At 53.4% G+C, this 26,451-nt stretch overlaps 12 protein-coding genes across 12 annotated transcripts; 6 read left to right on the top strand and 6 right to left on the bottom strand.

Annotated features, from left to right (window-relative positions):
* Positions 1-786: 786 nt before the first annotated feature.
* On the bottom strand, positions 787-2,670 carry LRP88_08185 (AAA family ATPase CDC6; the record flags this gene model as incomplete). Its single annotated transcript, XM_083244694.1, has 2 exons — positions 787-2,549; positions 2,622-2,670. 2 exons carry the CDS (start codon positions 2,668-2,670, stop codon positions 787-789), a joined length of 1,812 nt encoding a protein of 603 aa, XP_083099188.1.
* Positions 2,671-3,558: 888 nt separating this feature from the next.
* Positions 3,559-4,243, top strand: LRP88_08184 (TspO/MBR-related protein; the record flags this gene model as incomplete). Its single annotated transcript, XM_083244693.1, has 3 exons — positions 3,559-3,670; positions 3,739-3,826; positions 3,883-4,243. 3 exons carry the CDS (start codon positions 3,559-3,561, stop codon positions 4,241-4,243), a joined length of 561 nt encoding a protein of 186 aa, XP_083099187.1.
* Positions 4,244-4,549: 306 nt separating this feature from the next.
* On the bottom strand, positions 4,550-5,594 carry LRP88_08183 (mitochondrial carrier domain-containing protein; the record flags this gene model as incomplete). Its single annotated transcript, XM_083244692.1, has 2 exons — positions 4,550-5,440; positions 5,502-5,594. 2 exons carry the CDS (start codon positions 5,592-5,594, stop codon positions 4,550-4,552), a joined length of 984 nt encoding a protein of 327 aa, XP_083099186.1.
* Positions 5,595-7,277: 1,683 nt separating this feature from the next.
* LRP88_08182 (thymidylate synthase) lies at positions 7,278-8,311 on the top strand (the record flags this gene model as incomplete). The annotated part of the gene is made up of 2 exons (XM_083244691.1): positions 7,278-7,408; positions 7,462-8,311. The coding sequence occupies 2 exons, from the start codon at positions 7,278-7,280 to the stop codon at positions 8,309-8,311; spliced, it is 981 nt and encodes a 326-aa protein (XP_083099185.1).
* A 533-nt stretch (positions 8,312-8,844) lies between these two features.
* LRP88_08181 (Shr3 amino acid permease chaperone) lies at positions 8,845-9,585 on the bottom strand (the record flags this gene model as incomplete). Its single annotated transcript, XM_083244690.1, has 2 exons — positions 8,845-9,434; positions 9,498-9,585. The coding sequence occupies 2 exons, from the start codon at positions 9,583-9,585 to the stop codon at positions 8,845-8,847; spliced, it is 678 nt and encodes a 225-aa protein (XP_083099184.1).
* A 1,086-nt stretch (positions 9,586-10,671) lies between these two features.
* On the top strand, positions 10,672-10,971 carry LRP88_08180 (uncharacterized protein; the record flags this gene model as incomplete). The annotated part of the gene is made up of 1 exon (XM_083244689.1): positions 10,672-10,971. One exon carries the CDS (start codon positions 10,672-10,674, stop codon positions 10,969-10,971), a length of 300 nt encoding a protein of 99 aa, XP_083099183.1.
* A 412-nt stretch (positions 10,972-11,383) lies between these two features.
* On the bottom strand, positions 11,384-14,853 carry LRP88_08179 (uncharacterized protein; the record flags this gene model as incomplete). The annotated part of the gene is made up of 2 exons (XM_083244688.1): positions 11,384-14,558; positions 14,609-14,853. 2 exons carry the CDS (start codon positions 14,851-14,853, stop codon positions 11,384-11,386), a joined length of 3,420 nt encoding a protein of 1,139 aa, XP_083099182.1.
* A 586-nt stretch (positions 14,854-15,439) lies between these two features.
* Positions 15,440-16,978, top strand: LRP88_08178 (uncharacterized protein; the record flags this gene model as incomplete). The annotated part of the gene is made up of 2 exons (XM_083244687.1): positions 15,440-15,447; positions 15,499-16,978. The coding sequence occupies 2 exons, from the start codon at positions 15,440-15,442 to the stop codon at positions 16,976-16,978; spliced, it is 1,488 nt and encodes a 495-aa protein (XP_083099181.1).
* Positions 16,979-17,452: 474 nt separating this feature from the next.
* On the top strand, positions 17,453-18,864 carry LRP88_08177 (uridine-cytidine N-ribohydrolase; the record flags this gene model as incomplete). Its single annotated transcript, XM_083244686.1, has 4 exons — positions 17,453-17,503; positions 17,655-17,740; positions 17,821-18,468; positions 18,519-18,864. The coding sequence occupies 4 exons, from the start codon at positions 17,453-17,455 to the stop codon at positions 18,862-18,864; spliced, it is 1,131 nt and encodes a 376-aa protein (XP_083099180.1).
* A 97-nt stretch (positions 18,865-18,961) lies between these two features.
* LRP88_08176 (thiamine transporter TPC1) lies at positions 18,962-20,015 on the bottom strand (the record flags this gene model as incomplete). Its single annotated transcript, XM_083244685.1, has 3 exons — positions 18,962-19,847; positions 19,906-19,950; positions 20,011-20,015. 3 exons carry the CDS (start codon positions 20,013-20,015, stop codon positions 18,962-18,964), a joined length of 936 nt encoding a protein of 311 aa, XP_083099179.1.
* A 1,895-nt stretch (positions 20,016-21,910) lies between these two features.
* LRP88_08175 (uncharacterized protein) lies at positions 21,911-23,116 on the top strand (the record flags this gene model as incomplete). The annotated part of the gene is made up of 1 exon (XM_083244684.1): positions 21,911-23,116. One exon carries the CDS (start codon positions 21,911-21,913, stop codon positions 23,114-23,116), a length of 1,206 nt encoding a protein of 401 aa, XP_083099178.1.
* A 647-nt stretch (positions 23,117-23,763) lies between these two features.
* On the bottom strand, positions 23,764-25,041 carry LRP88_08174 (uncharacterized protein; the record flags this gene model as incomplete). The annotated part of the gene is made up of 1 exon (XM_083244683.1): positions 23,764-25,041. One exon carries the CDS (start codon positions 25,039-25,041, stop codon positions 23,764-23,766), a length of 1,278 nt encoding a protein of 425 aa, XP_083099177.1.
* Between the last annotated feature and the right edge of the window lie 1,410 nt (positions 25,042-26,451).

The raw sequence follows: 26,451 nt of genomic DNA, 5'->3' as shown, positions 1-26,451 counted from the left end.
AGATTTACGCGGCATTGGGCATTGACAACCACCCTGGCCGGGCAGGTCTCTTCAGGTCCAGGCTCCCTGGATGGGGATGGATGGCACAAACTCCGAGTCGTCAGTCGCAACAACCGATCCGATCCTCTCCCCTGTCAAGCGCCATGATTGAAATTTGGTCGGTGCGGCGTGGCTGGATCCGGTTGAGGCGCCGCCCTCGGCCCTGGTTCACTTCATGGGTCCCATGTAGGTAATCATCAACTGTAAGCCGTCGCTCGCGTGTTTGGATGGGGCTCTTCGAGATGACTACACAAGCCTTGGGCCAGGGGCTGTGGACAAGAGGATGCGGACGGCAACTCAAGGCGAGGTTATTGCAAACTGCCGGGGAGCATGAATACGTAGGCATCTCGGTATGCCGCGTACCTGGCTGCCTTGACAACAGCTCGAGTCAAGTGAAACTTCACAAGCAGATCCTTGGCGAATAATCAACTTTCGTTCTTTTTTTCATTTCTCATCCATTTGTTCTATCAACACATTGCGTCGTTCCTCGACAATGTATCCCTCATCCCCGTAGGCGTAAGCATACCGGCCTGCCCGTCAAACATCAACATCTAAAGACTACTATTACATACATGGTATCGTCATCCATCCTGGGGTCCCGGATTCCTGCCAGGGCCCATGCAAACCAATCCACCCATTGTAATGCAAGACAATGATCAAAACCTCCAACCCCCTTCATACTGTAATGAGAAACAACCAGAACGCCTTGCGATGCTGTAACATGATCCTCCCGACACTTTTTCCAGTTTAATCCAATGCCTCTCCACTCAAGATGCTCTTCAGGATTCCTGTACCAACACCCTCGGCCACGGATTCAATCTCCTTTTCTCCAACACAGCTGGTGATTCTTCGCTCGTCTCCAGACGCAGCCAGGGTCTTTCGACCCCTCTTGCTAGGTGTCTGTGGCACCGCAAGACTGCCACTCTTCCCATCCGATGCGTTGACCAACCCAAGAGTTTCCAAGCTGCCCACAACCTCCCGAAACTCGGAGCTGGAAAGGGGGTGAAGGACCGAATCTCGGGTGCACAGTTGGCAGTATGCGTCGAAAAGAGTCTTGATGGTTGGTGATAATAGCTTTGCCTTGGCTGGAGTAGAGCCACCATGGGTCATCTTGGCTGCTGCTCGAAGCCGCTTCTCATAAGCTATAAGAGCGCACAGTGCTGCCTTCTGCTGTAGGTTCAGGGCCTTGAGTCGTTGTGTTGTGCCGTTGCTAAAAGCGGCAGCGGTGATCTTGTTGAGGTGCCCAATGGACGCTCGTGGCGCCGTCTCTGCGGTGAGTGCCTTGAGTGAGTTCGCCATTATCTGAACCACGCTTCTCGGGACACCTGAAGCCCCGTTGATGTTCTCTCCCAGTGGTCGCTTGGAAGGAGTCATTTGCAGCAAGGTCTCTCGGGCCTCCTCTTCGTGCTTTGATCGAATCTCGGCCTCAATCAGATCCAGTGCTCGGCGACAAATCTCGAAAGCCTTGCGGATGTCTCCAGTTTGGCTCGAGACCTTGCGAGAGCAAAGCTCAATGGCAGCAGGGTGGATAAATGGAACATATCCCTCCTTGCCTCCAGCAGGCATCAGCGACTTGAGCCGTGTGGTGATGATGTTCTTGACCTGGGCCGCATTGTAGGGGAGGAACGGTAAGAGATCGGGCTTGAGGTTCTTAGACTTGAGTCGGGGCAGAAATCGGTCTGTCAGATCCAATGCATTGGCAATGCCGACCAGAACAAGCCGGGAGTTCTTTTGCAGTGACCACTCAAAGACCCGGTAAAGACTCTCCAAACCTAGAGTAAGAATGTGATCGATCTCGTCAAGAGTCACAAGGTAGGCAGTGCTTGATTTTGTTTTGGGGGCGAACATTGTTTGCAGAGCCGAGATGGCCTCGGCCTCGGACGAGTCACCTTCGTGACCCAGCGAGCTAAGCAGGGTGGTGTAGAGATCCTTGGAGGACTTGACGCTCATACAGTTGACGTAGGCAGCTCGCACATTCTCGTGTTCGGCGTACTTTTTAGTCATCTCCGTGATCATGGCGCTCTTGCCAGTGCCTGGTGGCCCGCTAACGTAGAGGCAGCCGCTGGGGCTTGACGATGAACATCGGTCGAGGAACTCGGTCAGCTGTTTGCGTTCAGCGTCTCGGCCAACAAGCTGGCCAGGCTCAGCACCGCGGGCGAATAGTTGTCGAGCCGAGTGGTAGATGGTCTGGACTGCGCTGGGCGAGAGAGGTGTGTGCGGTGTCAGTCGCTTGAAGAGTTTGCCTGCCGACATGACGGCGTGCCGAGGCGTGGTAGGGGGCACCGAGAGAGCATCGCGATGTCGTGGAGTTGAGGGTGTGACGGGGTTTTGCTTTGTCGATGCTTGGGAGGGAGATCGTCGTGTTCGGGGAGGAGGAAGCTCAGCGAGTTCATCGTCTTTCTCATCGTCGAAGGGGGAGTATGTAGGGTCTTGATTCTCGTCGTTATATGAGACAGTCTTTGTGAAGCGTCGACTTCTCTTGGTGGGAGTAGCCACCACAGAAGGCTCATCTGTTTTGAATCCTCGTTAGCAACTGTTGCTAGGAAGGCGAACCTCTTGCTCCGTGCTCGAAAGGGACTTACCGGTTTCGTCGATGCCTCGGGCTCTCTTTCCAAGTGTTGCTCGAGCCATGGTTGTGATGGCACCTTCCAGCTTCCAGTGAGGATGTACAAGATTTAAAGTCGATGGCACTTTCCAACAGGGTAGGTTGAGGTGCTGGGGTTTGGAAGATGAAGAAGTTGCAATCGACGTGATGGGTGATTGTCGGTTGCAGTTTAGGGTGAGTGGGAAATATTAGATGGAGCCCCATGTTCTCGGCCCTGCGCGCCGCGATGAGCGTCAAGGCGTGTCAAACGCGTCGAGACGCGATATCGCGAAGTCGAATCAATTAAAGAGATGGCCCGTGCACTAGAGTCGCGAGGCGCTGCGTCAGCCACGGTCCACGAGCCTCACACGAAACCTCCCCTGTCAGCTCCAGGGGATCTCCCTGCCTGTCACGCCTGGTCGTGACAAGGACGAGCAGCGCGTCGATTGGATAATAATCTACGATGGAATGCCGATTGTTTGGGCTTGTTTCTTCGATCAACTCGACGGCGAGAAGGGATACATCCGATGAAAGGCCAGGGGTGTTCGCTTGACGCTTCCAAATGGGGTAGCCAACTCGCCAGAGGGCAAGGGGACAAGGGCTCGTCTTGGCCGTGGAGTGAGATGCAGGCATCTGGCTCATCGACCTACATCGTTTACCCCGATCGTCATCCCGCCTGCAACGGCTGCGCATCTGAAAGAACAACTCTATCAGGCCACTCACACGAACATGATGGAAGCACAACCAAAGAATGCCTCGGCATTGGGGCGGTGTCTCCTCTCTTTGAAGGAAATATATATTACGTCATTGTCTCTTCAGCCAATTCAATCACATTCATTTGTCGCACACTCTGCAGGACCAGATCTTCCTTTGACATTGTTCTTCAGCAGGAGCTAATCGATTGTGTCCAATTCATCACACCAAGAACCTTCATCATGACGACCTACGTACCCGCTCTCACCTTGCCAGATGCCGTCTTCCTCAAACCCGCCGTGTCCGTTTTGCTGCCCATCGGCCTTGGCACAGCTGTCGGACTGAGCGCCACTCGTGAGCTCCTCTTCCTCTCATGATTCTCTCTACGACTGGAATACTGACACGATGTTCTCCTGCATCAGAGACCCAAAAGACATATCTCTCGCTGAAGAAGCCCACTGTGCATCCTCCGCCATGGCTGTTCGGCCCCGTCTGGACTGTTCTCTATGGGCAAGCAAACCTCTGCCACCACATAACCCATGATGGCAAATGCTAACCATTTCCAGTGTCATGGGTTATGCCGCATATCGAGCTGCCAACATTGGCCTCTCTCCCTTTTCCTCCCCTGATACCATCCGTACCGCTCGACAAGCCATGACTCTCTACAGTGTCCAACTCGGCCTTAACCTCCTCTGGACCCCTCTTTTCTTTGGCCTCCACCGTCCCATTGAGGCATCGGTTAATATTGTCACCCTCGTTGGAGTCAATGGCTACTTGACGTACCTCTACAGCTCCATTGACTCGGTTGCCGCTTGGTGCCAGGTCCCATACCTCGGCTGGCTGAGCTTTGCCACCTACCTCTGCACTAGCATTGGATACCTGAACAACTGGGATCTGTCGGGCAAGGAGGCGCCCAAGAAGGAGTAAGAGTGTTCGAGGAAACTTTTTGGCCTGGTGCATATTTTTCACCACCATGTCCATGTCAATCGCCCTCTAATCGTCTATATACCAACCTCTCATTCTCAATATCCTCCTCTTAGTTCGGGAAATAATGTATACCTTCAGCTCTTGCCCCAACCCGCCCGCATTGCCAATTTACCAAAACACGTCGAAGATGTAACGCCTCGTAAATGCTCTTTATAACATCCGCCAAGACCCCGAGAAACCTTTTGCCCTTTTCCGTGAATGAAATATCGCCCTGGTCATCGAATGATGCCACTTTGTCTTGTCGTACTATTGCACGGTGATGTATCGCTTTAGACCGTCGTAAACCATGAAAATGAAAGCAGAGCTCGGCGCTGATCGGAGGCACGTAATGCCACATCCCCGATACATGCCTCGTAGCCCATGCTGCCGCCAGAGAGCCGAGCCCTCATTCCAAAATGTTCGCCTCTCTCGCAGGTCACCGACAGGTGCGGTTTGCATCCGGGACTTGATGGTGTCTGCGGGGAAGAAGAGGAAGTTGTAGGATACACCGGCTGAGGCGCCTGCGACGGCTTGCTGCCAAAGAGGAAGGGGCGTGTCTAAGATTTTCTGTTTTTCAGCCTCTGAAGTAGCTTTCTTTGTCTTGGCCTGGTAAAACATGGTTGTCACCGTTTCTTTGGCGCCGAACCAAGCTGAACCACCACCGGCCTCTCGGATCAGGGTTCCGAGTTGACCGTGCCAGAAGCCCCTCAGACCCTCATGCCGGAAGACTTCCTTGATGACAGGGATTGGGCGAAGGGGGGCGCGATTAGATCCATCACCAAGTCCAGGTGCCTGGATCTTGCACTTGACGAGCTCAATGGGCGTGAGGACAAAAGAGGTAAATGCGCCGGCGAAAGCACCAGTCAGCCAGAGGTCGGGCAGAGACAGGCCCTTCTCTCGCGAAGCATAGCCGCTCAAAAAGAACAACTCGCGACCGAGGCTCTCAAAGAGAAAGAGACTGCTCGTCTCAGCAGCAGCGCCCACAAGAGGAGCACTGATACCTCGATATAGCCCTAGAAATCCATCACTCTTTATAGATTGTCGGAAACAGTCCAGGGGACCGGTGTATCGCAATGGGAGATGATCGGGTTGACTCTGTAGTCGAACCTTGACCGTGTCGAAAGGATATTCGATATACTTGCCAACGGCGCCCGCAACCTATGGGGATGTTAGTACCCGAGAACTTTTGGACTGCTAAACTCACCGATCCACATAGAACATCCTCAATGGCCTCAACGAGTGCCGTTTTGCCCTTGAGGGGGAACTCGGGCGAGTGGGCCGAAGCCTCGACAGCGATGGGGCTGGGCTCCATTGCGATATTGTGAAGACCGAGGTGGAACCTAGGGAGGTGGAAATCGAAGAGGGACGGGGAGAGGAAAGGCTGAGGCCGGGAGTAGTAGGAAAGATTGGCGAATGGCGGTGTCGTGGCCGATGTCCGTGTGGTATCGTGAAGTATCGGATGAGGGGCAGTTCGGCAATGAGTCGCAATGGAAGCTCAACGGCTACACGAAAGCCAATCCAATATTGGCAAACGACAATAGAAGGAAAACGAGTATCGTTTGTCGAATGCGCGAATATCGGAGAAATGCCCGACGATTCAGAAGCAGACCTTAACTTTCAGGACAGCGACCACCGCGGGGCATCTCTTGGAGAAACGTAAGGGAACAGCGAGAGGGTCGCCTCGAGGGTGGGATGGAGGGCGAGTCGAGGGCTTAAGAAGCAAAGCAAGAAAAGAAAAATAGCCTGCCGGAGAGGATGGGGGCGACCTCGCAGCTACAGGGCGAAGCTTGTCCACCAGGTCAGGTCACGACACGTTTCGGTGGGCTAGGCCTGCGACGTAAAAATCACCGCGCCCTGTGCTGCGAGTTCCACGACGATGGGCGTTGGGTGCAGATGAAACTACACCAGAAGTGAGTTACGCAGCCGGGCCCCCGTCCGTGGATCTCGAAGCAGAGCAGAAAATTCTACTTATCGAGCTTATCGACCCGGCATGTGACATCAGGACCTCCGCTTTTTGCTCAAAAGCTGTCCAATTGCGTGCGGCAGAGTTTTATCTGATCGACCGTGCGCGGCTTGAGGACGCCAAGTTCAGGGACCCCGACTCAATTGAGCCGGCGTTATGGAGGGGTCGGAGGAGATGAGGGGCTCTGGCGTGGCTCTCGGAGTGGTTCCTGAGCTCCAACGGATCCGTTCGTACCGTCGATGACCCTGGAAACTCTGCAAAACCCTGGCAAATTGCAACCTTAGAACGAGCCTTTTAGCGTCCTGCATCTTGATCGACTGATTGATTAGATGGCCAGTCCGGTGTCCGGTCCAGGCGCCATCACGGTGCTGCTCGTGTTAGTGCTCACAAAGAAGACCAGGTGCATAACCGACCAGGGTTTGACCCGTTGTTCGGGTCGATGGAGCAGATTTTTTTTACCGTTCTGTGCAGCTGACGTGCTCAATGGGATGGGCACCGTGGCTCTATAACTCGACATCATAGGCTTTGTGGTCTGTGACGATGCCCAGGCAAGGGATCGTTCAAAGGCCAACTCCAAGCTCAACAGGGACGACGGCCACACACCGTCAAGTCCTCAGCATGGATCCAGGGTCCCATCCCTGAATTCCGTCTTACCAGGGCGGCAACACGTCCGTGGGGGAGAGGGCCACAAACTGCAAGCCAAATGCCGTGATCGGTAATTCCATGTGTTGTTGGTTTGCGCGAATTCGGTACCTGCGACGGCTTCACCCGTCCACGGGTGGGATGCAGAGCTAGGCTCATTCCAGGAACGTGGGATCCAACGTGGTGGATTGGGGGTCGCCACGTGAATTGAGCATGACCGGCAGCGGCATAAATGTTTTTCCATTGTCTTTTCATGGTGGGGTCGAGGGGCATCGCGTGGGACGCGACTAGACGCGTCTGCATGTTTAATTGATTTCGTCCCGTCTCTTTGTACAGGACATCGCCGACCCTTGACTCCCAGTTCAACAGTTGACCACCATTCTTGCCAAAATGACTGCATCTCAAACCCCTTGCGCTGAGAAGCCCTCCAATGGCTCAAGTTCCTCCGTCAACCACGAGGAACACCAATATTTGGATCTCGTAAAAGAAATCCTAGAAACCGGTGAGCGTCGGCCAGACAGGTAAGAAAGAAGCAGTCCTCCAATGACCGGCATCGTTCTGACAACATTCATAGGACTGGCACAGGCACATACTCCATCTTTGCCCCTCGACCCCTCAAATTCTCCCTCAATAACAACGGCACTCCAATCCTCCCCCTCCTCACCACCAAGCGCGTCTTTACCCGCGCCGTTATCGCCGAGCTCCTCTGGTTCATCGAGGGCAACACATCCTCCACCAGCCTCAGCGAGGCCGGCATCAAGATCTGGGACGGCAATGGCTCTCGCGAGTTCCTCGACAATCTAGGTCTCAACCACCGCGAGGTCGGCGACCTCGGCCCCGTGTACGGCTTCCAGTGGCGGCACTTTGGCGCCGAGTACCTCGACGCCAAGACGGACTACACAGGCCAGGGAGTTGATCAGCTCGCCGAGATTATTCACAAGCTGCGCAGCAACCCATACGATCGCCGTCTGATTCTTTCCGCCTGGAACCCCGCCGATCTGAAGAAGATGGTCCTCCCACCGTGCCACATGTTTGCCCAGTTTTACGTCTCCTACCCCCGACGAAAGGACGACGACCCCGAGACTAAGCCCCAAGGCCATCTACACTGCCAGCTCTACCAGCGATCCTGCGACATGGGCCTTGGCGTTCCGTTCAACATTGCCAGCTACGCATTGCTGACACACATGATGGCGCACGTCTGCGAATTGGTACCTGGCAGCCTTACTCATGTCATGGGCGATGCACACGTCTATCTTGACCATATCGATGCCCTCAACACGCAACTGGAGCGTGAACCCCGTGACTTTCCAGAGCTGGAGATCACCCGAGAGAAGGGAGGCAGCATTGACGGGTGGAAAGCGGAGGACTTTGTTATCAAGGGCTATGACCCGCACAAGACCATTGCCATGAAGATGTCCGTTTGAGACTTTGTATGAGACTAAGTGAACCGTCTACGCTGGAAGGATATGGGTTTGGCCGATTGCTATAAGGATAGATGGCGTTAGGATAGAGTTTTAGCACACAAGAACCCTGTTTTAGATTTGACAGCTTAATATTTGCGTCCGTGCCATCTCCAGTTTTCTAATGTCTGAGCATCGTACGAGGTTCATAGGCTTATCAACCAAAGCTCGATCTAGGGGCGGATCCTCGAATCTTGATGAGAGGGGTCCGGAGTCAGCGGGGGCAATGCCCCTTTCCTTATGTCAAGTTCATCATGTTCAGGAATCAAGTGTCCACTCTGGTGAAAGATGGTCGAAGAGATAAAGTAATGTGGTGTATAGATCAATATATCACAACTATATTCATACATATACTTGCTGCTAGTCACGCAGGTGTATCCAACGATATAGACATGCATCAAAAGTAGCACATACACGCAGTGACGCTGCCCAAGACATCATGGCAGTTCATGCAATCTTCGTCCCCAGAGCGAGTGTTGTCGCCGTCAAGAGCCCCTCTACTGCTTCTTCTTAGTGGCGGCCTTGCTGGGAGAGCCCTCCTTCTTCGCAGCAGCCTCCTTGGCATCAGCAGCGGCAGCGGCGGCAGCATCGTCCGCCTCCTTCTTCTCGGCATACCACTGACCAGCCTGGAGAACGAGAATTCCGACCAGGACAAGGGCGAGAATGGTGTTGCTAGCAGAGAGAACCTTCAGGCTGTCCTCGCGACCAAGGATGAGCTCGCCATTCTCGCCCTCGTGCGTCTGGCCGTCGAAGCCATCGTTGGTCCAGATCTCGGCGCTGACGCTTCGCAGAGCCTTGACAATGTTGGCAACGTAGACACCGAAGCCGATGAGGTAGAGAATGAGAGAGGCGCCGTCAAAGAGGAAGTTGGCCTCGCTGGGTCGGAAGAGCTTGATGAAGAAGCCGAGGAAGCCGACAGAGATGATGATGTGGAGGATGCGACTGATGAGCGGCGGTGATTGGTGGACAAACTTCAAATGCGTCTCCAGATGATCAAAGAAGTTGTCGGGGATGGGCGCCTTGGTCCAGAGAAGAGGAAAGTCGTAGGGGAAGGAAGCGAAAAGGACGCCGAGGAAGAAGCAGACGGCTAGGGCACGAGTCAGCGCGGGGAAGCGGACACAAGATCATGATCGCACAAGGAGGCACTCACGAGCAATGATCATAAAGGTCGCAAAAGAACCGGATCCATGGTAGTTCTTGGACCGGGTGGTCTTGGACCAGTCGATGAAGGAGCTCATGATGGAGGAGGGAGGGGTTTGGAAGGCGAAGCGAGGCCGAGATCTGTCGCAAAGTGCGGAGGCGGGAATGCACAGCGTAGGAGGAAGCGCGTATGAGCCTGAGCGATTAGAATGTGTCGCCAAGAGTCAACAACCTCGTTGACAAACTGTCGCGATAGAAGAAAGAGTTGTAGAGGGGAGAAAGTGGGAGAAGGAGGAGGAGAAGAAGAGACAAAGTAGGTGATGGAGCCTCGCAGATAATTGAGGAAGGCGGGAGCAAGTACCTTCCACTTTGGTGGTAGACCGGGGAAGCCCTGAAGTACCTTAGCTGTCCTCACTGCATGGACCTCAGCTTCTCGTCAAGTGGGCAGCGATAGTGAATGGAGAACGCTGAGGATTAACCAGGTTGCCCAGTATTTGTGGGGTTTGTGAGTGGTTGCTAGGCTCTTGACGGCTCCACAAACCGGGCGAGGTTTAAATTGGCACAAGAGCATTGGCCTGAAGATTCACTCTGTGGAGAGAGAGAATGGGCCTTTCTAGAAGCTGCACGGATCAGTTCAAGAGTTCACTGATAAATCACTTGACTGATATGATGTGATGGCTTGACTGATAGTCCATGGCGTACTCCGAAGATAAGGCGCCAGAGCCGGAACCAGCTGGTCTTAAAGATACTTGATCAACCACAGTGGCTGTCTCTTCCGTCCCATGTCTCACATATAACCCGGTTTAGGAATTGTATAGTCATAGGCGCCTCTTCCAATGGATGAAAAGAGGTGATCTTCCCTAGCTAGAAGTGTAGACCAACTCTCGGGCAACCCGTTGGCTAAATCCGTCACTTCCATTCCTCTCATTCCTGTCAACGCGTTGCCGCGTATAGGATCCTCCGCCACCAAACATGGATGAAACTTTAAGGGAAGATGTAAAGAGATTCAGCCTTCTCGAAAAATGTGTTCCTTCCTCCTGTTCCTTTTCCTTCTTCCGTATTGTCTCTCGGTGGTGGTGTAGCACTGTCCTGTGCCGCTACTCATAATCCGCTGTGCTTGTTACACTGGCTTTACAACACTTCCACCAGCTCGGCTTCCAAACTTCTTGCCTATATTGTTAAAAATGTCGAGACTACCGCCTTTCATTATTGCTGTCCTATTCCTTCTCGTCGGCCGCGTCATATCTCTTACCATCCGAGACTCCGGAAGTCAAGACCCAAAGATCTATAAGGAATCCAACAAGTACAAGTACTATGGCTGCTACAACGAGACGACCGACATCAAAGACTCTGCTGAGGAACGTGCCCTCACTGGCGGTACCCATCTCGTTAGGGCAGGCAAGATGACGGTTCCTATGTGTCTCGAATTTTGCACTTTCAATGGCACCGAGTATGCATTTGCTGGACTTGAATGGTCGCGGTGAGCTTCTTGATTGCTAGAGAGGCTGACGTTCTTGACTAACATACTCCTTCTCCAGGGAATGCTGGTGCGCCCCGTATCTATCTGCCCTCTCGGAGAAGCTTCGTGACGATAACTGCACGAATCCATGCGAGGGAAACTCTTCTCAAGTCTGCGGTGGCCCATTAAAGTTGAGCGTATACGAGTTGTCAAAAGGGGGTGATGCACCAGACTCGGCAGCCATAACAAGGGCACCATGGCCATTGTTACTCACTGCCATGTTGGCTGCATGGTTCTTTTAAGATCTGAGGCCAAGGCCGAAAAAACTCGAGTTGTATAAAAAAACATTGAACAGCCGTCTCTAATAAAGGGGTATAACGTCATGTCTATCCTGTCATTCACGATCCTGACTTACACCATTACCTTGGATATAATCTTCACAGCTTCAGGGGAGCCATGCCTCGCTGCTTCACTGCACCCTGAACAGCATCCTTGACACTCTGAACTGACCGTCTCCAAGACTCCTGGCCTCTTCCATCTCGGCCATCTTGTTCCACAAGAACATCCAACCACTTGACCAACTTGGTTGCCTTCTCCAAGTCGCGCTCTTCCTGAATCACTCGCACAAGAAACTTTTCTAGAACTTCAACATCTCTTCGGTGAGGGCCTTCCTTCCTCGTCTCGCCGTGCCATGCGTCTAGCATGTCTTTGACCTCCCGAGTAGAACTGACCCCTAAACCTGGAAATGTGACCTTGCGTGGCACTGGGGCGAACTGAATTCTACGCTGGCCACCTGGCAGTAGCCCCTCGGGATCAGGAGTATTGTGCTTCCGTGAGGGAGCATCAAGTCCTGCTTGTTGGGCCAGTTTCCGGCGCCGATGATCAGCAAGTACTTCTTTTCGCACGTCTTCTGGTAGTTCCGAGAGGAACTCTGGGTCGAGTTCTTCGATTTCCTCCTCAAAGGTGTCGCCCACAGAAGCCGCAGCTCGGAAATTAGTCTGCAACAGACCAGCCTGGGCATCCTTTTGCCGCTGAGCCTTGCTAAACAAGCCCTTCGCGCCACCTCGTTTCGTAGGTGTACTGGGCTTCTTTGGCTGGATAGTGCGGTCTTTCCTGGGGGACTGATGTGGAGTGGTCTGCCTTGGCTGTTGGCCGTAGGTAGCGAGAATCTCAGCCTTCATATCATCGGGTAGTGCATTGAACACCTCAGGATCGACTTGAGACGGCATCATGTCGAGCGGCACCGGGCTCTGAGACCTCGACTTCAATGCGGGAGACTCAGCACGAACCTCGGCCGTTCTAGACTTTTGTGCCATGAGTTTGCTGCGGATGTCACTCGGCAGCTCTGCAAGAATGGAGGGATCCGCGTTGCTTGGGATAATAAACTGAGTCCCGGAAATATTGAGAGGAGTCTTTGCTTTCGCATCATCTTGACTGGCCCTCGCAAGGGCCATAGCAGGGTGTATCCTTTGCTTTCGAGGTGTCAAGGGATCATCAGCAATCGGGTCTAGCTGGACCTCACGGCTTGGCGTGCTCTTTGGCTTCTCTGGGCTGTCTATCTCATCAATCTGCTCTGTCGTAGACGGCTTCCTGGCGGGAGACGGTTTTGCAAAAGCAGTAAAGACAAGTTTCTTCTGACTTCCATCTGGTGCTCCTGCGTTCGCTTTGATGGCTTCGAGTTTCGTCATTTGTACTCCGAGTCCACGAAGATCACCGGGGCTGAACTTGAAGGACCGTAGTACTGCAATGGCTTCCTTGCCAATGGTTTGATAGCTGTTGGTGGGAACGCCAAAGGTGATGCTTTTGTTGAAGGTATCGCATTTGCCGTGACCTAGATGCTTTGCAGGATCAAGAGGTGCATCCATCGACCTTCTCATGATCTTCATGGTCAACTGCTTGCCCTTGACCTGCTCGTTCAAGAGGCGTCTTTCGAGTTCTTTGCAGAGGTTATAGATAAACTCCTCGGCCTCCGCTTGGTTGACAAACCGAATGCCCCAGCTGACTTCTGCTGAAACCGACTTGCGTGGTGGTTGCTCTCCGATCTCCGTGTGGTCGATACCACGGGCGTATTCCCAGAGCTTTTCGCCCGTCTTTGGGCCAAGCACTGTTGTCAGACGCTCTTTTGATAAATCTCGCATGTCCTTGACGTGAACGATGCCGATTTCTTCAAGCTTGCCACCAATACTCCGAGCGACTCCAGGGAGCTGTTCAACTTTCAGGTCTCCAATCAGATCAAGTAGCTCCTCTGGTTTCACTTGGTACTGTCCTGCAGGTTTCGCTTTTCTCAGGGCTACTTTGGCCTGTAGGATATTTGCGCCAATTCCAACGGAAACATGACAGCCCGTCTGCGACTTGACCTTTTCACGAAGGTCTCTGGCAAGGCTGTCTGCCATGTCTCGTTCTCTGCTGATGTTCCCACCATCTTGTCCAGTGCCTTGAGAACCGGTATTCGTCATTACGATGGAGGTGATATCGACTAGAGCTTCATCAATGCTGACGCTTTGTACCAATCCGCCTACGCTCATGATCGACTCATAGAACTGGCGGCTTGCTTCTTCGTACGCGGGAAAGTCGTATGGCAGAACCTTCAAGTTGGGGCACTTTTCAAGCGCTGACTTCATCCACATGCCATTTCTCACACCGAATTCTCTGGCTGGATAGTTGCAACTTGCGATCTCGGATCCTGATCCTGTGCTGTGTGCGATAACTGTCGGTTTATCGATGTACTCGGGGTTCTTTTTGAGGGAAACCGCACAGAAGAAGCTGTCAAAGTCGACGTGCATAACATATCGTCTTGAGCCAGGCCGTCTCTTGTTCTTGACACCCGAAAGCCCCTTCTCCGCAGCGAGTCGCTGCATCTTCGACTTTAGCTCTGCTTTCCAGGTGGAGAGATGGTGTAATCGGCTCTCCAAATAGAACTGCTTTAAGAAATCGGGATTGGCGGTTGACGACTTCCTTAACCGAGGATCAGATAGTAACCATGCATTGTGCTCCTCTGAAGTCATTGGTTTTGATGTGTCTGGGGATTTGACTTGCTTTGCAGATACAGAGGGACTGTCTGCTACCGCCGCACCCAGGCCCTCTTCAGCAAACCCAGCATCTTTCGACCCTGGTGGCAATGATTCTCGTGATGACCGTCCCAGAGGCGTGCTTAGCCCCTCGGAAGATGAACTGTTGATATCCATCGTGTTTGGTGTAATAGGTGAAACGCCGGCTGGTGGCCGTACTGGAGTCTGCGCCTTCTCAGCAAGCTCACTGAGCGCTTGGCTAGGTAGTGACGCGGCTTTAAGCTGGCTGGTGTAAAAGCTGCCGTCCGTCTGTTCTCGGTAGCCCTGTTTTGGACGGGGGGTTGATTGCGTGAGACCGGTACTGTTGTCGAATTTGAGCACCTTTTGCCTGGGTCCTTCGTCCAAGACACGATAATTGGACCAAGGGAGGAGCTGTCCGGCCTCGATTGACTCCATGATCCATGTGGGCTTGACAATCCGGTATCGACTAAAGTCAACGGACTTTTTGGGAGGTAGCGTTGAGGCAATGATGTGAGTCGCCATAGTCTTAGAGTCCAAGTATTGAAGGAATCCACCGCCATGCTGCACAATCTCGCGATGAAGGCTATGTTCTATGAGCTCCACTCGGAATAGGAGTTATCAGGTATCACTTACACATGCAAAGGTGGCTGAGTGTAGCCGGTAACGTGTGCGACGATGCCCTTGAAGATCTGAGGCTTGTCTGATGACTCGCGCATCTCGGCATCCAGATTTTGGAGTTTGATCTTCTTGCGCCTAAAGTAGTCACCGAAACCATTGAAGGAACTGGCATCGTACTCTTCTCCGCCTTCATCTTCAAAGGTGTGAGATTCAATGCGCTTCCTCACTTGAGAGGAGTTTTTATCGAGAACGCTCCCCATCTTAAACCTCGTGATGTGATAAAAGCCTGTTGACTGAGTTCACGTTGATGTTGGTGGACAGAAATGCGCGCCTCGATCGTGTGTGGCGCTCATACTTTGCCTCAAGATTTGCCCTACTTTCACATGGAGCTCTCGCGAAATGAAGGCATATTGAAAATCTTGGCAACCATGATAATGTGACCGTTTCTTGATGAGCGTGTGTTCGTAATGGAGGTCGGTGAAGTTGTCAGCTGCATGGAGAGCAGATGCGTGAGTGATGTTGACCGCGTAAAATGGAGCACGTGGACGCGCCTTTGAACACGACAACTCGTGACTTGAGTCTGCTGCGCCACACACACACACACCAGCCACAGCTCGCAAGGCTGAACATCGATTTCCATTCATCACCTTGCCGCCGTCAACCCAGCCTCTTTTTGTTTTTAGCAACTCTCGTTTTCCTTTCGCTGCCATGAATAACGAACAATTTCGGAAGCTTATTCAAGCAAACTCAAAAAAGAGCTCTGCCAGCAAAGATGGCGCCTCTACAGCCTCATCATCTACCCCTGGTGGGAGTACGCTCGGTTCGCGCCAACGATCGAGTATCCCAATGACACCGTGAGTGGCTCCAATTTTGTCCCTAGCAAGCTGCTGACGCGATAATGATAGACGCTCTCTAGGGGGTGCCCAAGCCGACTTTGCGCGACAGCTCGCCGAGCGAAACCACGCGACCCGACCTCAGAAGAAATTCAAGTCTTATGATCCCAAGGGCGTCAAACTCGCCTCTGGATACGTCGATCGAGCGAAAGAACGCGATGAAGACGCAGAAGATGATCGTGCCGAGAAACTCAAGGAGCTTGAAAAGCAGCTGAAAGATGAGGAGATTGACCAAGAAACATTCGAAAAGCGACGATTCGAGATTGCGGGCGGAGATCTAGGGAGCACCCATCTGGTGAAGGGCCTCGACTTTAAACTATTGGAGAAGATTCGGCGCGGAGACGACATTTACGGGGAGAAAAAGGAAGAATCAGAGCAACAAGCCGAGCCTGAGCTGGACGTCGACGATGAATTCGATCAACTTGAAGGGCAGGAGGTTCAAGCTGTCGCCAAAGAGAAGACCGAAAAGAAGAAGGGACAATTATCGACAGTATCGCTTGCGCCTGGGAAGAAGCGAACACGAGATCAAATTCTGGCTGAGCTGAAGGCATCAAGGGAGGCAGCCAAGGCGCAGCAGGAAAATGCCCTGGGAGACAGGTTCAAAAAGATTGGGGCCAAGCAGAAGGCCGGGTCACGGATAGAGCGAGACAGCAAAGGGAGAGAGGTCTTGATCATCGTGGACGAGGATGGACACGAGAAGCGCAAGGTCCGCAAGATTCAACCCGGGGCTGACAAGGAAGCCGAGGCCAGTAGGGCTGGTCTCTTGATGCCGGACAAGGATGCAAAGCCGCTTGGAATGGAAGTTCCGGAGGAATACCGCAAAAAGGCAGAACCAGAAGAGGAGGAAGACATTGACATCTTTGAGGGAGTAGGTGACGACTACGATCCACTGGCAGGCATGGATGGATCAGATTCAGACTCTGATGCAGACGATCAAGAGTCGGAGAAAAAGAAGGGAGGGGAAGACGAAGGAGAAGGTGAAGTTGCCGACAATTCTATGCCTCCACCGCCGAAGCCTCAAGCACCAGCTGCACCGCGGAACTACTTTCAGGGCGCCAAGACTGGCCTTGTATCTGAAGAACAGAGCAAGGCGCCGTCAATGTCGGATCCAGCCATCATGGCAGCCATCAAGCGTGCAGCTGCTATCAACCCTATCAAGAAGGACAAGGGCGATGCAGATTCCGATGAGGAGGACCAGGATGAAGATGCGCGGGCCAAGGCGATGGATGAACGGCGCAAGAAGCTCCTCCAAATGGCAGATCGCGACGATGAGGATCTTGACATGGGCTTTGGTACTAGTCGCTTTGCTGATGAGGAGGACTTTGACGATAGTCGGGTCAAGCTCTCGAACTGGGGCGAGGAGGATGATGACGGTGAGGGTAAAGCTCGAGGCGGATCATCAAAGCGAAAACGAGGACCGAAGAAGCGAAAGGGCGATGCCAACAGTGCCGCCGATGTGTTGCGGGTTATGGAGCAGCGGAAGAAGTCATGATGGAGTTGTGTGTCATGAAACACTTCATGCATGCGTGGCTAATGACAGGCCAGCTAGATTGGCGCACCCAAGGCACTCCCCGCATAATACCCGTCCATACTGCCAGTGCCATGTATCAATCCGTCATTGGCAACATCTAAGACTCAATCAGCAGTTAATCCTCCAGCTACCTTGATGCCATGAGTCGAGTGTGGACCACGTTGACGTGCACTGTTGCACAGAAGGTCTTTGTTTGGCAGACCCAGCGATAGGAGAAGTGAGGGGCAAACCCCACCATAAGCTCCGTCAGATTGAGAAGGGAAGGTGAAGAGTGCCCCTGGTCTGATGAAACGTCGCAACTCCAACTTAATCTAAGAAACATATGGTTGCGTGTGAAGAAGATATCCTCTCTTTCTCTTAAATACACTTGCTTCCGTGACTTTCATTCCGTTTACCTGCCCGTCTTCACTCGCCTCATTCTTATCACCTAGAACCATGTCCGAAGCTCAGATCCCCGTCTGGCTGGACTGCGACCCGGGCCATGATGTACGTATAAGCTGCCATGGGCACCTCAGATCGAGCTGGGTTGTGGCCTGGTACGAGATAAGCGACAAAGATTCAGTTGCATTCTTGATCCCATGGCACTCGCTTCTCGGTGGCGTCTTGTCTGAGTGACCAACCAATAACAACCTCGCAGGACGCCTTCGCTATCCTTCTCGCTGCGTACCACCCCAGCATCAGACTGCTCGGCATCTCAACCATCTTTGGCAATGCGCCTCTTGAGTACGTCCTTGGGCTTTATGTCAAAGCAACAAAGGCTTCATTCGCAGTTCCTTGTCTCCTAACCTGTCCTTATCGCGCAGAAACACCACTCACAATGCTGCCTCACTCCTCACCGCCATCGGCAGGCATGACATCCCACTCTACATCGGTCTAGACAAGGCTCTTGAGCGCCCTGCCATTCATGCGCCTACGGATATCCACGGCGACTCTGGCCTCGACGGTACCGATCTGCTCCCCAAGCCACTTGTCTCGCCCTCTTCCGTCCCGGCCGTTGAGGCCATGGCTGAGGCCATCCGCGCCGAAGCCCCCGGCACCGCATGGATCGTCGCCACCGGCGCCCTGACCAACGTCGGCGCCCTCTTCCGCAAGTATCCGGAGCTCATCAGCCATGTCAAGGGCGTGAGTCTCATGGGCGGCTCCATCGGAGAGGGATTCTCGGATGCGCCCCTCGGCGAGGTTGACGGCCATCCCAGAATCGGCAATTACACGCCCTGGGCCGAGTTCAACATTCTCGTCGACCCAGAGGCTGCCGCGACAGTGTTCCATACCAAGGAGATCGCGGCCAAGACCACGATTGTGCCGTTGGACCTGAGCCATCAGGTACTGGCAACTCCTGAGGTGAGAGAGATGCTCCTATACGGGCCTGAAGCCGAAAAGACAGGTCCCGGAAAGACAACCCTGCGGACCATGCTCGTTGAGCTTCTCTACTTCTTTGCGCAAACATATGCGTAAGTCAAGTTCCCATGATACTCGCGCGACTTGAAGTTGACAATCACAGTGACACCTTTGGCATCACCGCCGGACCTCCCCTGCATGACCCCATAGCTGTTGCCGCTGTGCTCATTGGCACTGAGGGCGAAATCCCCTTCTTCGAGTGGGATGCCAAGCACAGCGAGCCTCCGGAGCACAATGAGCGATTCGAGGTGACCGTCATCACAGAGGGCACCTTCGATGAGGCCAAGGCAGGAAAGCAGACGGGACGTACATTGGCCAAGCTCCTCCCCCCAGGCGAGGAGGGTGTGAGGATTCCTCGCGGAGTCGACACTGCCAAGTTCTGGCAGGTTATTGAGGAGTGCATTGAGCGAGCCGACGCAAAGAATGCCGAGCTTAAGAGCGCCAACTAAAGAGATGGATAAGACAAGAAATGGAGGATCGTATTGCGCAAGCATTCATGGGTATGATTGATGGCTATTATGATGGCTCTATTAGATTACTTTTTGTCTATAATTCTTCCCGAATGACCGCTTCGGCGCCTGAATCCCAACTAAGCATGAATCGCATCGTCTGCTCATAAGTCCAAAGAGTGACAGCGCTCGCCGGCGCCGCCTTGATGAGGCTGATAGGCAGGCCCTTGTAAAGACCGCGGAAGCCCTCGGTTCGCAGGATAGATCGGATCGCTCCCCACGCCGTTGAATATTCCGGTATGTTCTCATACACGTATCGACTTCGAGATGGACCCTGGACCTGGATACGTTTCCGCACCAGGTCGAGGGGGAACACGGCCGTCTTGGCTATGATACTAGCCATCATGCCTGCAGTAGCATCTCCGCTACCCCAAGGCATATGCAAGCCTTCTAACGAGATCCTGAGAGACTCGTATGAGACGAAAAAGAGGCCCATGAATGGCACAATCTGGCCGAGGCCAGGTCCAATGCCCCGAAAGAACCCCCTCCAACCCTCGTCACGTTTAATATCCCAGACGGCGCTTCTCAGCGACCGGTAAATGCGATGACGTCCTTGAGCCGCAAACCGCGTCCTCAACAGGTCGAGAGGATATGTAATACCGGTTGCGGCAGCACCGGAAGCGGCACCAGCGATAAAGCTCTCGGCGGTATCAGGTAGGCGTGTCGGGAAGGCGGTTTGGAGGAAAACGGTCGTCGAGCGGTAGGTTGTGAACTGAACTGCGCCGTAACATACGTACAGCAATTCGGCAGGGACATTGCCCTTCCACAGGCCTGTGATTCCTTCATGCTTCAGGATGTGTTTTAGAGTCGCAAACGCTCCTTGGTATGCGGGAGCTTCGCGCAGGGGTGCGAGGGGATCGGAAAGGGAGAAAGGTTGAAGTTGGAGGCGGATCTTGACGACGTCGAGGGGAGAGACGACGAAGCTGGATAGTATTAATCAGCCTTCACTTATTCGACAAGCGGGACCTGGCAACAACATACCGAGAGACCAGACCTGCTATCGCACCCGCAGACACAGTCTGGAGTCTGGAGCCCTGGTCGCCAAGTCAGTTTCTGTCGGAGGAAGCGTAAAGTTGGCATATCTACCTCATCTTTGAGGTGACCTTCTTTGTGCGACATACACGCGGCCTAGGCCCTGTCGGACCGTGGCTATGCGCAAATAGATCAATGGGCGATACGGATATCAAGAGCGCTCTGCAATATGCGCAAACGATCCGAGCAACAGGCGATGGTGGTGGCGATGAACAGTTGTCCAAGCTGTTGAGGACGATGACCCAGAAAACCCGAAAGTTACTGACAAGGGTCGAAAGATGACCGAACAAAGGAACGTCGGGGGCAGTTATGCCGATGAGGATGGAATGCACGAGATGGTTAATGTGCGGCAGGTAGGTATCGATAATTATTGGATGAATCAAGACATGACAGCTCTGATGAATGTCATGCAAAGTTCAGCGCCTAGCATGATGTTTGGGTTGTTGAGGCCGTCATCGTCACGGCAATCGAAATCCGTGGCCACCTGCGCCGAAAATTTCAGTGTCACCCGCCCGCTCACTCCGACGATTCAGTGACGACATGGTCACTTCAGAGTGGACGGGTGGAGGCGGCTGTAGGCGGTGCACTCGGTTGTCTTGTCTTGATCTCGATGGAAGCAGGCATGTCTCTCGCCCTTGGAAGCAGAGCAGATGAGCGGCCTCCCAACCGGACAAGTCAAGTCGGACATGTATCTTCAAGCCATTCTTTTCATGTTGAGGTCCGATGGCGGCTGTTGGGGGGCTTTAATATCCATCGATCGTTCGCAAGCCCCTGCGCTGGACCGAGGTTGGGATCTATAGAACGAACCCTGCATGCAGGTCTCAAGAAATACTGTGTTACTGTGTGCCGAGAAAGGGAGCAGTCAGAATAAAGCCTTCATTCTGTGTCGAGGCTTGTGCCCAAGTCACACGATGCTTTTATGTCAGGTTCCTGACTGAGTGGACCTTTTTGTACACGGGCTAACCCTGCAAGGCTGGGCGATTTGAAAGCGTCGCGAGGCTCCACTAAACTCGGGCCGCTGGAACCAACCAATTTCAACCGAAGTTGGCGTTGAATCTCTCAGTGAGGCAAGTGAAGCAGGCGAGGCACAGTGAGGCACAGCAGAGGCTGGAGGTGTTCTTCCATCTGCTTGAAGTAACAACAACTCAATGCCAAACACATTAGCTCTAGAAAGCTACATTTCAATTGGTGAGGAAAATGATCACTTTTTAAACACAGCAACAAGCTACAACGTAAAAACAGTATAGCTCAACCGGTGACGGCACCCACGTGGGGCTTCAACCGTCGCGTCTCTACGTACCTACAGTACCCCACGAACTGCGGTCCTCCTCCTCAGCCTCACTGCACCCCTCAATGCGTTAGCTTCCATTGCTCCGAGTCCCTGAAGCCCGGAATTTCAACTGGGAGGTTGCTTTCTCCGGCATTCTCATTGGCTGGCCCGTCGGTACTCGCTGTAATTCAGTCCCAGCCCGCACACACGAACGATACCCGGGGCCGGAGCCTAGAACTAGAACAACTGGGAGGCACGTCACTTGATGGCAACTACCCGCTGATGCAACTTGCCGCATCTCCGATCCTCTACCTTCTGTTCCCGGCTCTCTTCCTCTCTCTTTATTAACCTCACCCTCCCGCACCCTTCTTCTTTATCTCTCACCCATATTCCATCATCTTTCCCCTTCGACTTGTCTTACTCGAAACGACTCCATCAAATCCTTGTCCGTCCTCTTTGCACGTGTTGACGAGGTAGCTCCCTGGGTAGCTATCCACCACATCGCCGCGGTCCGACCGAAGCGACGGCACAGAGTTACACGTGAAGCCTGGCCACCTGGTTCGAACGATCACGATCTCGATCTCGTTATTGCGACGACCGGACGAGGCATCGCTGCCACCATAACACTCGGCGACTCCCAGCTTGCACTACCAAGCTCTTTCTCGAATCCGCCAGACTCTCACAATGGCTACCGCTCCAGTCCCTCCTCCAGACACTGCGCAGCTTTTGGCACCATTTCTTCCTGCCATTCCACCAGCCGCGATTTCGAAGCAGCCCGCCATTGGCATTCTGCCTCTGTTATCTCCCATCCTTCGCCAACGAGTCAATATCCTGTCCTCCTCAAGTACCGAGCCATGGCTGCGCCTTCTCTGCTACGACACATCCAAGGTGCCTGAGCTTACCCAGATTGCTCAAGGCGGCAGTCTGGAGCCTCACCCTGTGTCCGGAGAGGTTGAGGTAGACTGGGATTACGATGCTGAAATCCGCTATCGCCGGGTCGACCAGGAGACTCTGCAGGCTTTGGTCGCCCTCTCCAATCTTGGCCTGGCCTTTCAGCTCGTCTACTGTGTAGGAGACCAAGAAGGGGGCGGTGACGGATGGAGGGTTGGCGAGGTCACTACCACGGACAAGCCTTCTCCGTTCTCGCAGTTTGGCGGTGTCTCCAATATTGCAGAGGCTGAGCGCCAATTTGAAGAGGCCCAAGCAAAGAAGGCGACCAAGCAAACAACTAGTGCGACTAGCCACAGTTTACACGTCCCGAATGGCGGTCTTGAAGATGAGGACGACGACGACGATTACTGGGCGCGATATGATGCAACACCTGCTCGCACACCTGCCCAGAAGCAGTCACCTGCTCCTCCATCCATGCCAACTTCTCAAGTTGGGGACCACCGCACTTCTTCAGCCGAGGACGCATATTTTGCGCAGTACGACACTGTCCAGCCCGCCATGGACAATCACGATCCTGACGAGGAAGAGGCGGCAAAGCAGGCGCAGATTGTTCCACCCCTTGGGCTTGGACGGGTCGTGACGCACGACTCTGCCGAAGCCACAGAACTTAACGAGACACAAGGGGCATGGACACTGGCCGAGCTCGACAAGAGTGATTCAAGCCCAACCCGAAGCGGGGATGACTCTGAGCGCCACGCTGCTCTCCTGCACCCGCGCCCAGCCTCGAGCGCCAGCTCCAACGGGTCGGAAACGGTCGCCAAGCTTGAAGCCTCAGCCGGCAAGCAGGAGCAGAACGAGTTTGGCGTCAAGCAGCATGTCTCGCGTAGCATTCGCAGTCTGTACATGCTTGCCCGTGCCTCGGGTATCGATCGTCAGGAGTTTGAACGCATTATCCATACCGAGCTTGACGTTCTCGGCATGGTGGAGGATCACGATTGAGCATCTAATGAAGGGAATATGACAAATGCCAGCGAATCTTTTTGCTATTTGATGTATGAAATGAGTGGCAAGGTGGGGAGTCATGGTTGAGAAATCTCAGTCTGCATGTAAGGCGTTATCATGGGCATACGATTGGGGACAATTCCAGTCAAGGCGATATGAGTTTTTGGACGGTTTTTGGGTCATGCATTGGCAAGGTCTTGGATACGGCTATTGGGCTGGTGTGTACCTCTCGAAAGAATGAAACAAATTTGAAATGCGCATTAGACAGATGGTCACATATGATTTGACCTAGGCAAAGTCGGTCAACCACCCATTCTTGCACGGTGATCCTCCTAGCGCTCGATACATTTGACGATTGTCAAAGAGCACAACGAGCTCCAGAAAGCAGGTTTCGTATTAAATCATGATATAGTGACATAAGTCGTTTCATCAACGCAACAGGCTTTCAAGTAGATTCAAACTCCGATCCCATAACAGCCCTTTGTACGTGGCTAATTCAAAGAGAACTCCAATAGTACCGTCGCAAACGAATGAGCACCTAATTTTTTAAAAGACAAAACATGCTATCCACCTTCATACTCGTCCGCCATCAATCTTGCGCTCATGTGTTGTGAAAGCTCATATCAGTAAAGCTCATGGTGGCATCAGGCAATCACGAGGTTGTCCAGAGCAACACGCGCAGTCTCCAGGACCTTGACGCAGGTGCGTTGCTCTGGTGTGCACGGCTTCGAGGGGTAAATGACACCAGAGACTCCGTCATGCGGGTGACCAGCAGCTACGAGGGCATCCAAGATTTCATGGCGCTTGCGACTCCGTTCCTCGAGCTGTTTGACGACATCTCTGAGCCCCGGCTGCGTGAATCGCTGGTTCTTCGGTACGGTCGAGCCCGTTTCGTCGATCCCGTAGACATCGAGGCGGAGGAGTCCGCGAATGGTTAGCCTCCACATATCGGGCTCCATGCTCTTGTTGTTGTAATTCTCAATGACAGAACATGAGCCGGCATTGTCGCCGACACGCCCCCACAGACCGCCAATATCCTTAAAGGAGAACCAGAATGATCGCCCATGTTTCTTGGCAGCAGCTGTTTCGGCATCGACCATCTCGAGAATGGTAGCGTAGGCGTTGCAAGCAGACGGCACCAGCGTGCCTATCAGCATAAGGTTCTGAAAGCACTGGATCGGGGGCGGCTTCGTCGGCTCATCAATCAGAGGTTTGGAGCAGACAGAACATTCAATAACATCGTGGGCGATCTTGGATGCGTTACGAGCAACACGCATAGCCGGTATAACCTCATCGGGAAGGCGAGTGAGAGAGTCCAGCGCAAGATAGAGCGATGATAGACACCCGCAGGGCACAGTAGGAACAGAACGCAGCGAAGGAGGTGGTGGTATCGTAGCGTTGTCATCAGGGGAGCCAACCGACGTGCCGTGGTCACTTTCAAGTGCCGAGTCGGGTGGTGTAGAGGCATTCGAGCTGTCATGTGTCTGCCGGGGACTGAGTTGGTCGACCATGTATTGCTGCAGTGATGCGTTTAGGTCCTTAGATACAAGGGCCTGAGAAAGATCGGGTTCGTCAAAGTTGATAGTTCCAAGAAGGTCTACGCCACTGAGAGTCAATGGAGGACCCCCAGAGGTCTTTTGGGTTGCCGGTGCATCGTGCTGAAGTAACTGAGGATCTGTAGGACGTGTATCGAGGTAGTTGTTGGGCAACAAGTCCCAGAACTCGAGATTTGAAGAGGCAGACTCGTCTAAGAAGCCGAGTCCCTGATCAAAACCATCAGAAGGCAAGGGTGGATAATCGTGAGCTTGGTCATGGAAGCCGTGGGCAAATGTCAAGCCTGCAGTTCCAGGCCCGGACACATCTTGAGCAGGCGGCAGGGGGGCTTCACTCTCCACATGTCGTCTCTTTCGAGGACGTCCCATTGGCTTTTGGGGGGAGTAGTGACATAGAATCCCCTCCTTCTTGCAACGGGAGCAACCATCGGGCTCCTTAGAGCAAGCGAGTTTTCGGGAACCTGATGACTGATAAGTCTCCGAGCTGACCAGCGAGCAGTATCCCGGACTTACGGCACTCATCGCATGCCCGGTGCTTAGGCACGGAGTCGGCAGTCTGTGCAACCGCAGTAGATGCCATGTTTGGCCAGATGATGCGCTGGTTCTGGACCAACTCCGAGGGGCTGCTGATATCAATGAGACAAGGTGTCGGGCGTCGGGTGCTTTTGTTCGGGCGCCTAGGTGCCTACGCCACGCATTCTCTCCGAAGGAAAGGAAGACTGGAAGGGTTATGACTAATGGTTCGAGCTACAGCCTAAAAAGGCCACGAAGGATTGAGGCGAGATTGGAGCCTCGTTCGTAAGCACCTGGGGCTCGATTAGAACGATAGCTTGTGAAGGAGAGACAACAAGGTTCCGTTCTTCAAGCGACTCAAGCGCCTGACCGCTTCCGGCTGATGATTAGTTATAAAGCTTGGGGTTGCGTCGAGGCATCAGCCCTGTGAGGAGTCTGGTCCATGCGGTAGTCCGAGTCCGACCAGCCGAATGAGCATTGAGATACTGTAGATCATGGGGCGGGCGGCAATCGACTTGGGTCGTAAGCGCCCCATTGTAGCTTCTCTGTTGATAGTTCACGGTGATGGACGAACGAGATGGTCAGGTAAATGAATGAGTTATTTGTTATGAAAAATGGTATTCGCAAGCTTGGTCGGAATATTCACCTACAACAATATCCTCGTGGCACCTTCCTGAGGACTTGACAAATAGGTTGGGCCTGAACAGACAGACGCGGCAAGCACGACCCCGGTCCATGCATCGGTAGGTTATCGCCCAGCGCGCTGTGGCACCCTCCAAGGCCCTGAGACCACTCAACGTCCACTGAAAAGCTTCTCTACGTCCTGACGATGCAAGACGCGGCCTCAGCCTACTGGTGCTTCTGCTGACGTTGGACAAAGAAGCAATTCATTCATTAGTGAGACAGCGTAAGGCAGAAAAACATGCACAGTTGTTAGACCTGCTGCTAGGCTCGGAAGGCAGGCCCTAGTGACTCGCTCTGTCATCGACCGTGTGACCCTGAGTCTCTAGGTTGTCCCAGATCTTCATTCACGCTGGCCCAAAAATCCTTCTCCACACCCATCACCATCACCAAATCGGGCCCCGATCAATGGCCCTTTCATAACCTGTTCCTTGATTCGGTTCCCCTGTTTTTCTTTTGAGACGCTCTTGATGAGCACAGCGTTCGCTTCTATCCTATCTCGAACGAGCCTTTTATTGTGGCTGTACTACACACAGCGTTGGTCCTTTTGCCCGAGTTCGGAGCACAGTTCCAAGAAATCCCCAA

Source organism: Fusarium phalaenopsidis (genome assembly GCF_050370095.1).
Source record: "Fusarium phalaenopsidis strain FUZ10S chromosome Unknown contig_32302, whole genome shotgun sequence".
In the NCBI taxonomy this organism is placed as follows: domain Eukaryota; kingdom Fungi; phylum Ascomycota; class Sordariomycetes; order Hypocreales; family Nectriaceae; genus Fusarium; species Fusarium phalaenopsidis.
This window is presented reverse-complemented; position numbering and strand designations above follow the sequence as displayed.